General features: G+C 34.0%; 3 protein-coding genes across 4 annotated transcripts; 1 reads left to right on the forward strand and 2 right to left on the reverse strand.

Annotated features, from left to right (window-relative positions):
• Positions 1–2,494: 2,494 nt before the first annotated feature.
• Positions 2,495–3,828, forward strand: LOC104108289 (peroxidase 40-like). The gene is made up of 3 exons (XM_070196505.1): positions 2,495–3,058; positions 3,149–3,314; positions 3,394–3,828. Exons 1-3 carry the CDS (start codon positions 2,519–2,521, stop codon positions 3,798–3,800), a joined length of 1,113 nt encoding a protein of 370 aa, XP_070052606.1. The 5' UTR covers positions 2,495–2,518; the 3' UTR covers positions 3,801–3,828.
• A 2,656-nt stretch (positions 3,829–6,484) lies between these two features.
• LOC104093752 (peptidyl-prolyl cis-trans isomerase FKBP43) lies at positions 6,485–7,984 on the reverse strand. Of its 2 annotated transcripts, XM_070196507.1 has the most exons (4): positions 7,587–7,984; positions 7,419–7,506; positions 7,191–7,232; positions 6,485–6,963 (listed from the first exon to the last, which is right to left on the reverse strand). In XM_070196507.1, the coding sequence occupies exons 1-4, from the start codon at positions 7,827–7,829 to the stop codon at positions 6,800–6,802; spliced, it is 537 nt and encodes a 178-aa protein (XP_070052608.1). In that variant the 5' UTR covers positions 7,830–7,984; the 3' UTR covers positions 6,485–6,799. The 2 variants fall into 2 exon arrangements, 1 of the variants encoding a protein (XP_070052608.1); XR_011414486.1 differs by lacking the exons at positions 7,191–7,232; positions 7,419–7,506; positions 7,587–7,984 and adding an exon at positions 7,043–7,181 and having other exon boundaries at positions 6,880–6,963.
• Positions 7,985–8,259: 275 nt separating this feature from the next.
• Positions 8,260–10,752, reverse strand: LOC104091084 (peptidyl-prolyl cis-trans isomerase FKBP43-like). Its single transcript, XM_070194860.1, has 5 exons — positions 10,647–10,752; positions 10,262–10,335; positions 9,918–10,168; positions 9,440–9,582; positions 8,260–8,315 (listed from the first exon to the last, which is right to left on the reverse strand). The coding sequence occupies exons 1-5, from the start codon at positions 10,657–10,659 to the stop codon at positions 8,260–8,262; spliced, it is 537 nt and encodes a 178-aa protein (XP_070050961.1). The 5' UTR covers positions 10,660–10,752.
• Positions 10,753–13,785: the final 3,033 nt, after the last annotated feature.

The raw sequence follows: 13,785 nt of genomic DNA on the forward strand, positions 1-13,785 counted from the left end.
CACTTTACAAGGGTTTTTGCAAAAGCCACGCATGAAAAGTGTGGCCTATAAGGTACCAAAGGTCACACTTTGGAAGTATTTTTGTAGGAGTTAAAAAAGCGTTGCTATAAGGGTATGTACAGGCGTGGCTTATGTACCGTATAGGCTACACTTTTGAAGCGTAGCTTCTAAAGCAATACTCGTAAAGCGTGGCCTTAGAAAAAATATTACGCTCGTTTAGGCCACCCTTGAAAAACGTTGCCTAAAGTTGAAAAGTGTGGCCTTTGATTAAATGGTACACTTTTTGATAGTTTAGGCCACACTTTTCAAGGGTGGTTAAAGGTCTAAAATGTTGTAGTGCGAGAAAATAGAAAATTCCTAAACAACTGTAATCCTGAGTCCGTTGGACAAGTAAGACTCATTGTCGAGCTCTTCAAGCCAGTAACCACTTTTAAAAAAAAATCATATCGTATTATACTAAAAGTAGAAAGATACTACCTTCAAAGTTGATTTACAAAAATGTCTTTTAAATTTTGAGTGACCATTTTGTCCTTAAAAAAAAAAAATACCTTCCCTTAAATGATTTCTATCTTTTTACCCTTCAAGCAATTAATATACATGTAACATTTTTGTGTATATATATATATATATATATATATATATATATATATATATATATAGTATGGTTATTGACTGTTTTATGTATAGTGGATTTTTACAATTTCAATCAATCAAAATCTGAAAGCAAATGAGAAGACAACTATGAATTTATTAATCATCTTATGAAGAAACTGTTGTCTCTTGCACTCCCCATTGCTCCATGTTTTGTCGACTCCTTACATATACATCTCCTCTTTTACTATCTATTTGAATTTGGTTTAGAGAGCACAGATGAGGTATTTCTTCGTGGATGTTCCTTTTTTTTTTTTTGGTTGTCAATTAGCTTCTTGCTTCTTACTTATCATATAAATTATATTGTTTAATGGATGTTTACGAGTTTGATCCCTTATATGAAAGTAAAGAGCTGTAATTTTGTTTCAACATGTTATAAGATGTTTTTTTTTTCAGGAAAAAAGAATTGACGTGATGCTTTAATAGATAATTGGATAGAAATCTGTTTGGAGTTGCGCCGATACAAATGAGATGGGCGACATTACTTTCTTTCTAACATGATCGTTTTTCTTTGACACATTTTTTCCAATTTCTTTTTCCTTGAGTAATTTTCTATTTGATTGTGCAATCGGCACAGCATGAGAGTTTCCTTACGTACATTTAATTATCACATGGTTAATTTTTTTTTTTCATATTTTCACAGTTTTCATATTTTGTCTTTTCGTTTCTTTGTTTTCTCAAACCTGGCATTTCAATTAATAAAAGAATTTTGATGCAATTGTTGTCTTATATATATATATTTTGTTTTAGAGTCATTTTGATAAATAGGCATACTTCTTATCTTAAATTTGGACAAGAAATATTTTAAAGATGTTGACTAATTTTGGTGCTACTCGGTCTAACTGTATGGATATCCATCTTGTCAAAATCCTTCACCTATGAATTGGTGATAATAAAGCTTTTCATGAATTCAGGGAGCTAGAGAATTTTTTATCGATTAAACTGCAGAAATATTTTGCAAAAATTGTAGCTAAGTAGGAAAACAATAATGTCAAGATTTGGGTTTTACTTTGAATGGTTTAAAATTCATACTGTTGACAGTGATTTGGATCAATTACGACATATGTATTAACTTTACTTTTGCGTATATATTGGGACCACATTTGGGGAAAGTTAACTAATAAAATATCAATTCAATATGTTTAAAATATTAATAACATAATACGAGTAAGTCATTCTTATACGTACACTCTAATATTAACATAGTATAGATTGTTACAAAAAGATTAAAGAACCTTCAAACTAATTAAATCATATAAAATTGCACATGATTGTTGCAAAAGATTAATTAACAAATTAAAAGAAATTTCCAACTAAATATGTAAAACAATTTTAGCTAAATGCATCACCAAATGATAAGCTTATGTCACAATAAATTATTTTCTCTAGTCGTCAAATGTTCAATGTCTTCAAACTTGTACGGAGATTTGCTCTGGAGCAAAGGGACCAATATTGCGTCAAGGAAATCGACTGTGTTAGTTTTAAGGGTGGATATTAATTTCCCTATGCATTAGGGCCCTATGAGTCTATCTTTTGCTGTTCTTTTGTGATAAAACCTTCGATTCTGCAAATTTTCAGACTGCAAAATTGGATCTGCAAAAGATAGACTAGACCAAACAAGGATTTTGCATACCTCACGTAAATCGGTTGGTATTAGGTGGGTTGTTATAAACCATGGGACCTCTCATGTAATGTTCATTTTTCTTTTTGACTCATTACACTTAAGACTATGTCTTCTTCTCAACTGCTCTCTCTTTTTCCCTCTGACTAGCAGTGAGCAATTTCTCTATTTAAGGCCTCAATTTTCACTATCACCTTATTAACTTAACAACCATATATAACTTGCCATAAAAATTTTAGGAATAAAATGGCTTCCTTCTACTTAGCTTCTTTCTGCATAATGGTACTGAGTTTTTCAGTAACATTTGCTAGTGGAAATAGTGTTCCCAACAAGTCCAAGGAAACATGCATTAATGATGCAACCATCGTGTTAAGTTTTGGTTTGTACCAAAAAAGCTGCCCAGAAGCTGAACCTATCATATATTCATGGGTGGAAAGAACAGTGTCTCAAGACTCCAGAATGGCTGCTTCTTTGCTTCGTCTTCATTTCCACGACTGCTTCGTTAATGCAAGTCCAATTTTTCTTTTTCCTTTTTATTTGAATACAGTAGTATATTTTATGTTAAATAATACTCCATATGTAAAAGCATTTCAGGGATGTGATGCATCAGTATTGCTGGACGATACCCCTAATTTTACTGGAGAGAAAACAGTTGCCCCAAACTTGAACTCATTGAGGGGTTTTGAAGTGATTGATTCCATCAAAGCTGATTTAGAACTGGCTTGTCCCCAGACTGTATCTTGTGCTGATATTCTGGCTATTGCTGCTAGAGATTCTGTTGTTCTGGTATTATATTATTCCTTATACTACTAACAAATAAGTAATTCAGAACTTTTTCAATAATTAATGCATGCAACTCCAATATAATTATTGCAGTCAGGAGGTTGGGGATGGGAAGTGCAAATGGGAAGAAAGGATAGCTTAACAGCTAGCAGAAAAGCAGCAAATAACAACATTCCTGGACCAAACTCTAATGTTGCCACCCTTGTTTCCAACTTTCAAAACCTTGGTTTTTCTCTTCAAGATATGGTCACTCTCTCTGGTAAACTTAATTTGAAGGGCTAGATGATATTATATTGATTTAACATATATAAGACTAATTAATGTTTATTATACTGAAGGTGCACATACAATTGGAAGGGCTAGATGTTCAACATTTAGTTCCAGGCTAAATGGGGGTAGCAATTCAGACATGAACTTGGATTTCTTGCAGTCACTGCAACAACTGTGCTCAGTTTCTGATACAAACACAACACTAGCAAATCTTGATGACATGACACCATCAACGTTCGACAATCAGTACTACGTTAACCTTCTATCGGGAAAAGGGTTGCTTGTTTCAGACCAGGTCTTAGCAACTGGGGATGACAATACTAGAGAAATAGTGCAAACTTATGTGGATGATCCATCTGCTTTTTTTGAGGATTTTAAAAACTCCATGCTCAAAATGGGAAGCTTGGCACCACCAACTGGAACAACCGGTGAAATCCGTGTTAACTGTAGGGTTGTTAATCAATTTAATTCTTAAGACTCCATGAAAATCATTACTATAAAAATTTCTGCGTACTTCGTGGATGGCTCCATACATCAGTTTGTTGTACAAAGCCATACCGGCTCATCCTCCAAGATAGGAGTCGGATATTTTCTCAATGCAATGATTTAACATAGCCCAAAGAGGAAAGCAATCTTCACAGCCCATTCACAGCATTCTTTTATTTATTTATTTTAATCAAAGGAGAAACCACGAGCATAACAGAGAGGGCAACGTCCACCCTTCACAAAATCCGAATTTCCCTGATGCATCATTCTTTTTTACTTTGTAGGCTAACAAAAAATGGTGAGCAATATGATTTATAACTTGTAGCTGAAAGTCGCAATCGGTGATTGCGAACTCAGTGAATGATGATAATACGACTTCTAAATCACAATCATAAATGAGACTTATAAACTTATATCTCCAAAGTTGGAAAAAAAAAAAATTAACTGTCGGAATTTTGTGGAATTTGTTTCCTTCGGGCGAGAGATTTGTATTTATCCTTGGTTAAAAACGATGATTTTTTTTTCCTGATATTTTCTGTGCTCTTAAATTGGTGTCAGGTTTGGCATTTCTTCTTGATTTTATTTTTGGGATTCTGAATAACTCTAGTCAAGAATAGAGGTGTACATATGTCGGGTTGGTTTGAATTTTTCAATAACCAAACCAATAGTGTCGGGTTTTTAAATCTATAAACCATACCAAACCAATAAAGTCGGGTTTTTCAATCTCGAATTTTTTCGGTTTTTTCGGTTTTCGGGTTTTTTTCCCCGATAAACTCTTCATAGCGCAAAATATGTAACTTGTGCTCCAATTATTTTTTTAGTCCTAGTAGAATACAACTATGTAGTGTATTCTTCAAGAAAATAACACAATAATATGAGATTAGTCATAGCATTGTACTAAATAATATTCAATAACACAGATAATAAAATCGCATTAATAAAATATTACTAATTAATATGCCATAATAAAAATTAAAATAATCTAAAAATACTATATAGGTAATGTTAAAATAAGTACATCTAATAAGTACTAATTAATTACACAACTAAGCACTAAAAAAAAAAAAAAGTTAGGTTATGCACTTTTCATTATAAACTAATGGAAAACTAAAAAATGGATATCCAACACTATTGTCATTCTTAGTGTTGAATTGAATTTCCTTTATTAGGATTAGTATTGATTTGAACTTTATTTGACTTACTACTTTTATGGGTAAAATTTATTGGACCATTCAAGAATGTTAAGTCTAAACTTTAAATAATACATTTAAAGATAAAATTGTGAACAAGTTTAAGAAATATTTATAAATTATATTACAATAAATATTTATATGTATAAAATATTTTTAAAAATTGTACAAATGTAATGTCGGGTTGGTTTGATTTCGGTTTGACTTTTTTTAGTTAAAACTAAACCAAACCAATTATGGTCAGGTTTTTTTTTGCCAACACCAAACCAAATCAAACCAACCCACAATCGAATTTTTTTTTCGATTTAACTTGAATTATCGGTTTGGTGCGGTTTATAGATTTTATTTGTACACCCCTACTCAAGAATGTTAAAAGAGGAGGAATTTTAGTTTTACTCAAGTGACAGAGTAATACATTATCTGACTATTATTAGGTATGTCGACACTTATAAAATTCCACGGATGCAATCGCAATCCGCAACCGCATATGCGACTTAAAATGCACCCCGTATATGCGACATAAATTGCAATTTGCATGTGCGAGTGAGTCACAATCAGCAAACACAACTTATAATCGCAATCATTGAATGCGACTTATAAATAGCATTTAGTGAATGGCGACTTATAAATCGCAAGCAGCGAATGTGACTTATAAATTACAATCATTAATTGAGACTTATAAACTTATATCTCTAAAGTTGGAAAAAATATTAACGTGGGATTTTTGTTGAATTTTTTTCTTCGGGTGATAGATTTGTATTTTCCTTTGTTAAAAACGATGAAGTCTATTTTTTTCTAATTTCTTTTGGTATTTTCTGTGCTCTTAATTTGGTGTCAAGTTTTGCATTTCTTCTTGATTTTGTTTCCGGGATTCTGAATAACTCTACTGAAGAAGGTTAAAAGAGGAGGAATTTTGGTTTTACTCAAGAAAGATTCTACTGAGTAGTATATCACCTGACTATTATTAGGTATGTCGTCACTTATAAAATTCCACGGATGCAATCGCAATCCGCATATGTGACTTGTAAATCGCAATCCGCGTATGCGACTTAAGCGACATAAATTGCAATCTGCATGTGCGAGTGAGTTGCAATCGGCAAACACAACTTATAAATCGCAAGCGTTGAATGCGACTTATAAATCGCATTTAGTTAATCGACTTAGAAATCACAAGCAGTGAATGCGACTTATACAATCATTAAATGAAACTAATATCTCTAAAGTTGGAAAAAACTTAAGTGAAGCTCCATTATGTTTACCAACAAAAAAGGCCTAATATATAATGAAGTTCTAAACATGTTTGTTTTTTGACAAATTTGGCTAGAAAAGATTTTTTTTAAAAGATTAATGAATTTAGAAAGATAATAATATATTTTTTTATTATCAAACATGCCATGTGGACAAAAAGTATCCATGTGGCAGTAAGTTAAAGGGGGTAATTAAGACCATAACTAGTTTAGGTATATACGTTAGGGGTCCGATATATTATGCTTTTTTTAATTGTTAATTTGCATTAGTTGGTGATATGTGCACACAGTAAATATCCTATGACTGTCCAAAACAAAAGTTGTTTCACACGACATGTTAAATAAAATTAAACAAAGAAAACTGATACATCAGGATTGATGTCGCGGCAAAGTTCATCCAGGCCACTATGCAAACTTAGCAATCAGGTGTAAACATTTCCCGGAAGCAAAAAACAAAACCTTCAGCTAATATCATCACATGAGATGAGAACTGTTTTGCTTACAGTCTAAAATGCAGTTTTCAGGGAGGAAAAACATAGTAAGACAACTCTTCACATAACTACTTCAGCAAGAGGGTTGGCAACATTGCTTTTGTTGAATGATTCTGAATGGAGTAACTGTATATTATCTCTTTTATTCACATATATCAACCAATTCAATTTCATACTGGATCCATGAGTTTGGCGGTACTGGAGGCCTACCGTTTTTCCCAAAGCTGCATCAACAAAAGGCATGAACGTAGAAACTTTTTATCACAACGAACAAGTTTAAAAGATGCAATAATTTGTATATACCCCAAAGATGGTGGAACAATGAATCTTCTCTTTTCACCAGCATGCATACCTGTACAGCTTAAGCTTAGGCCTTAGGCACGCATAAGAGACAGTATAATAGAACGCTTAAGATATAAAGGATACAGTTTCAGTCCATAAAAATGATTACCTTCAATGCCAATGTTCAATCCCTTTACCATGTTCTTGTCACCTGATCAAAGACAGCAAATAAATATGAAGTGAAGAGAACTCTCTTGAAAATCACAGGAAGAACTGAAAAGTTCCACCTAAACTATATATACTCCTCATCCGTTTGTCCAACCAACTAAAAGATCAGTGTGTGTGTGTGTGTGTGAGAGAGAGAGAGAGAGGGAGAGCAAGAGACAGAGAGAGAGACCTAAACGGAATTTATGGGGAGCTTCACCAATGTTAGAGCCAACGACACATCCTGTACCTCTTAATTTGGCAGTGAAATAAATTTTGACCTGGACAAAAGAAAGGATAACTCAGTAGTTATTATTGTGTTTGCACCACCTCTATCTAAATTATCAATAGAGTCAGTCACCTGCTTTCCTATGGAAGCTGCTTTTCCATCTTGTTTTCCCTTCATCAGCACCTCAAAAGTCACTCCATCTGATAATGTAAGTACATGTGGTGATGTGGCATTCTCAGTGATCTCCTTAGGAGTTGCAAGTGAGCTTTGATTTTCCATCTCCAATTGAGATGATGATATATTTGAGTCACAACGATTTTCTTGGTTTTCAATCTTCCTTTTCTTTTCTTTCGTTCTATCCTGAGAATGGCACATTTCAGTTACTGGTTCGGGACTTTTGTTTGGAGCTCTGCATATTCAAAGTGCAAGTCAGACCTTAAGCATGCCTCAGAAGAGTCTTTTAACAACAAAAGTACAATCGTACAATAAACTTAAATACTCAAAATATTTTTCAAATATTTATAGCCTAATTTAAATTTTCAACTATGAAAAATGAAACATATTCACTTATGTATTTTAGGTCTGCAGTTTGTTGCTTCACACATAGGCGTAATTCTTTTCTCAGCACCAGATACACAAAGTATTTTATTTTATTGATGCATACAAGATATTTTACTAACAAGTAGTTATGAGACTGAAAACAAAAATAAATTGAGTAAACCATCTAATCTAAAGATAGAACTCGTTTATTTATTTGTTTAGTCCAACTCTACAACAGACACCAATAAAGCTTATAGCAACCATGTCAACCATTAAAGCTTGTACCTCTCCCCTCAACCGGAAGCAAAAGCCCTATTTTGCCTAAGAAAAAATCATCTTTTGAAAATTTAGGACTGACTTATGAAGCTAGACCTATATGATCGAAGCAGAGGAAATTGAAAAACGATATGTCAGGCTTCATGAATTTTAGATCTGAAATTTTATACTTATGCATCAAACCCCAAATAGATGAAACTTAAAGTGAGTTTGCTGAGGATACAACAACAACATACCCAGTTTGCTGAGGATATGATGTAATATTAACCTTTCAAACTTCAGAGCATTACTTCGTCTCTCACTGTGTAAATAAAATAGCATTTATATCTTAAGTAGTATACTGTTCTGGACAGAGGCGGAGCTAGGATTTGAAGTGTGTCGGTTCTAAATTTTAAAATAAAATACTGCCTTCAGCGAAAATCGAACTCCCATCTTTCCCGGCGAACCCACAGCCCTTACCGTTGATCCAAGACCTCTTTTGTTACTGGGTTCGGCAGTGTATACTTACATAGATTTAGTAAATATTTCAATACAAATACAGGATTCCGAAAAAAGTCACTGGGTTCGCCCGAACCCGCACCCAGTAGCTCCGCCCCTGGGTTCTGGAGGTATAAATTATGTAACCTTGTTCATAAGAATTTTCATAGATAACTAGTTTGGGCTTTTCTTTTATAAGGTCAAGTTTACTAGCTTGGGATTGATGCATAGTTCTTGTACAATTATTTAAGCCAGAAGACTAGTTGATTTGTTCATCGAATATAATCCGCACACATATTATACTGAGGAAAGATGAGTTCATCATATTAGCTATATTGGATCAGCCTTCCCTATAAGGTTCCTATAGTAAATATGTGATGAGACTACTATTATTAAAATAATATACTGGATCAGCTCACTCTACTACAGGTTCCTATAGTAGATATGTGATCAGCTCTTTCACATAGAGACTACAAAGACATATGTCTTGTAAAGACTATATCCATTTTCTGCCATCTAAAGACTACAACATCATTTTTAGCCTTCCCAGCCAACTTGTAAGATTTACAAATTTACACAACTATTAATTTCCAATAAAGGCCAACTAGTAATTCCAGAACAAACAGGTCATGCATGCTGCAGCATAACTTATAAAACAGACAGCAGATATGATATGACAGCATGTCACGCACCTGCATCATCATCGAAGCTGTTGATCCATTGGCGCCTATTATCATCAGCAACGGTTTGGATTTCCAGCAACGCTGGTTTGCTAGCTGTCAACTCTGTATTTTTCTCACATACTGCATTGCTGATATCTTCTCCATACAAGTCACTTGACCAAAATGAAATAGTAAAGGAAAAGTGACAGAATATGATTAAGTATCAAAATAAACTTTAACAAAAGTAAAAGCAAAATAAATTCTGAATTTTCTCTTCAGATAGTGTTGTGAATTTCTGCAAGTTCGACACAAAGAGGGAGAGAGAGAGAGGGGAGTTTTTTTTCAAATCGACCAGTTGTATCTCCTAATCCAATAGTATGTATACTGTTTTAGTGCTGGTACAGGTTTAGTTCATCTTAGAGAAGTAAAAAGAGTAGTGAATTTTCTTATGCTATGCTAATGCTGCCAAAGTATACAACCGAAAACTACACTCAAGAATGAAGGATACACTCCAAGTTCATCAGTTCCAGTACTTTTACTGCTGGTTCCGTTGGAAGGGAGGTAATAACCGGCAAGGTGGATGCCACGTGGACCGACAACTGAGAAAACAACATCATCAAACTCCTCGAACTCAAGATCCAACTGACAGCAATGAAATTCCTTGCACAATGAGCAGATCGAAATTGGAGGTTGACTGCCAATGGCACATCGAACTATAGATCTTGATTTCCACAATCCACTACGCTCCCCCAGTGTTGCCTGCAATCACCATCTAAATTCATTCCATTACCTTTTTTTAAATTTAACATTTACCCAGTAAAGGAGATAACTCATTTGATAAATTAAATAAACCTGTGAAATCCGAACACGCCTTTTATTATTATGCAACTGTAGTGTGTAAGGTTTCCCTGGTTCTATAAAAGCCCCTGAGGAAGGAGAAGACACAAACTCTTGGAATCAAATTGATCATAAAAATTGGACCTTTCTGCTAGTGCTACATACAGAGAAATTAAGTTTGAGCCAATCATTTTTTCACATAATTATGTGCCAAATACAAAAATAAAAGAACAAATCACATAATTTGACAACACATGGTCAAACATTACCATTATGAACTGAATGCATTTACATAAAAAGAAATTTTCCATATAGTTCTCTTTGATCAAACAAATGGGAGGAAAATAGACAAAGCACAAAATGGGAAAAATAAAAGGGGAAAATGGGTTCAGAATCAAACCCCAAAATGCCATATTTGGTATTGAGAAACTTTGCGCAAAGATGCAGAGCAGAGCGGAGCGTGAATCAGTTGTTTTCTACAGGAAGGTGAAGTGCGACGTTTCCTATTCTCCATTTTTAAAAGGGTTTTGGGGTTTATGTATACTACTCTTCATCGTCAGTGGTTTTCTTTCCCGCGCTTTTTTCTTTTTCTTTTTTCTGATTTGTTGCCAAAATATTGTTTATTTAGATTGCAACAGAGATTAAGCTACTTCATATTCACGTAGTATCACTTGAAAATAACAAAGATTTTATTTTTTTACCAACTTAATAATCTTATATAATAGTATGATATAACATGTGTTTTTTGAATTTTATTTTTTGAGTGATTTAGAAAATAAATTTTTTTAACTGATGTCATGTGGATATTATATAAAATGAGTTGCTTAAATGACAGATTACTTGTGCTTTCAAGACTTGATTTAGCATTTGACGTTTTTTATTTTATGTGATATATAATTATTATTGTGTTATTTTCTGTTATTAATTTTTAACTTTAGTGTAATAAACAATAAGTGAAGGAACCATTCGTAAAATTAACCCCCAAAATAATAGGAAAAAATAAGTTTTCTAAGAAATGGAGAGAATCCAAATGACGCACCTATTTGACTCTTTTCTTTTCACCTTTTTTCTCTTATCCTTTATGAATATAATGAAAACAATTATGAAACCAGACATTGCGTGCCTTTTGTTTATTTTCTTTCTAATAAAATTTACGAATAATGCACGTATTTGACTCTTTTCTTTTCACCTTTTACTTTATGTTTTTTGATGTTGGGCATATTTCGATATGTGTTGATGTTACTTTATCCATGTTTTAACCGCTTTTTGATGCTATTTGATCTTTAAAATGCCCAACATGGTTTAATTATTGGTTTTATGACTAATTGAGTTGTGTGTGATGAATTAAGGTGTTTGGAGTACAAAAATATGAAGAAAAAGTGCTCTAGGTAGAGGAAGAGGGGTTGGATTTCGTGCACCCTTAGCAGTGAAGTCGGCCCATAGCATCCGCCATAGCATCCCCACCTGGACAAAGCTGAGAAGGAGGAACAAAGGGTGGATGCGACACATCAACCCTAGCATGCGAAGCTGAGAAGTGGAGGACGAGGTGGATGCGACGCATCCACCCCAGCATCAATCCCTGTAGCCAATTCGGATTAGGAATATGAGAACTTTGGCCCACGACTTTTGTACGCAATATATAAGACAAAAACGCCTCTTTTAGGGCATCTAACATATTGGGAAGGGGGGAAAAGCCACAAAAAAGCTGTGGAGGCCAGAATTCATCAAGTTCCATCTTTCTCCCACCAAACTTAGTAATCTTTATGTTTCTTTGTATGATTTGTTGTTTGGCTACCATGTCTATATGGAGATAAACTTCACGTTCTAGGGTTGTGGTTCTTTCATGACTATTGTTATTCGGATATTGATTTTGACTTCTTGATTTATCATATTAGTTTATTTATTCAATCTTGCGCTTAATTATTTAATTGCTTGATCACCAATTGAATATTATCTACAAATCTAGAATTGAACTTGAAAGTGGAAATTCTATATTGCATACAGGATTGAGTAGGGCAAGTTCTTGAACTCGGGCATCAGGGAACGGATTCGTGGTTAGGATAGACATATACCTAATTGCCTTGCTTGGTTGATTTACAGGAATTATAAATGCGTTCTTGTTGATTCTAACTCCATAGACATATAGGCGTTAGGTTAGCTTGAATAGGCAAGTAAGAACTCGACAGATTTTTATGAGCAATATTAACCCTGTCAACCAATAAGCTAGATAAATTAGTCGGTCAATTCAATTTAAGAATACAATAGGATTGTTAGATAGCCCATAACCTTAGATCGTTTTTATTACATTGATATCATAAAAATCTGCTCTTTCTCTGTTCAAAGTACATTATTTATATTTTTTTTATTTAATTAGTTTAGAATCAAATATTTTTAGGTTTAATTCTTGTTTAGATAATTAGGATAGTCTAATTTAGTTAATCACAAGTCCTCGTGGGTTCGACATCCGACTTTTAGTCACTTTATTACTTGACGACCGCGTATACTTGCGTGTGCGTTTGGCTGCAACAAGTTTTTGGCGGCGTTGCCGGGGACTTAAAATTAGCTATCTTTCTAGATTAGACTTTTACTTTTAACTTTATATATTTTTTTTTTTTTGTAAATATTTTTAATTTTATAACAATTTGATCTTTCTCTTAGTGTGTTTCTAGTTCTTTCAACATGACATCTGGGGATGAAATATCCGGAGGTAAGGTTATTGATGAAGACGCTTGGTTGACGGAAGACTTTTATGGCCCGTCTTTTTGGGATTGTCATGACTTGAACTCTGGGAGGTCTGAATTTGAATATGGGAGTAAGGGTTGGTATTGGGACGGATATTCTCGATTAAGGGAATATGCGGACCCACGTTGTCTTCTAACAACGTTGGTGAGTAACTGGTCTAAGAAGAGAGATGAGCTTGCACATAAAATTGACAATTTTGGCTTAGTTGTGCATAAGTTGGATGCATATTTGAGTGCAAAGGTTGATGCGTGTAACGCCCAACAATTTAATGATGAGTTGTGTGAAGCTGAAAAAAATCTTCTAGACCAAATTGAGGAGCTAAAATGAGAATACCAATCATTAGACCATATTATTTTTGAGGATGCCAATGTTGAGAAGAGTGATATAGAGACATGCGAGGGAGTAGATAACATTACTTTGGGAGATGTGAGTGTATCTATATATGGGGATGTAAATAGTAGTACAATTCATGAGTCAGGGCGCATTAGACCTAATACCAATCATTTTTTCACATTGTGTTTAAATAGTAAGATAGTAATCGAGCCATCTGAGCCTATCGGGGAGTCAAAGGGTGAGGATGAGAATTTCTATATTCTTGAATTTGTCGTGCCAAAGAGAAAAAATTACATTCCTCATATAAAGGCGAAGAAGTATAGAGTCAAAAATATATTACTTGGCCTGGTTATCTTTGTAGCCCCACCACTGGAGCATAGCCGCAAACTGGATGCCATGTTAGGGGCTCAATTCATAAGTTCGAGGTGGAGGCAAAAAGTGATTCACGTCGTGCCGCTACGTTA

The sequence above is a fragment of the Nicotiana tomentosiformis genome, chromosome 2 (assembly GCF_000390325.3).
Source record: "Nicotiana tomentosiformis chromosome 2, ASM39032v3, whole genome shotgun sequence".
Classification (NCBI taxonomy): domain Eukaryota; kingdom Viridiplantae; phylum Streptophyta; class Magnoliopsida; order Solanales; family Solanaceae; genus Nicotiana; species Nicotiana tomentosiformis.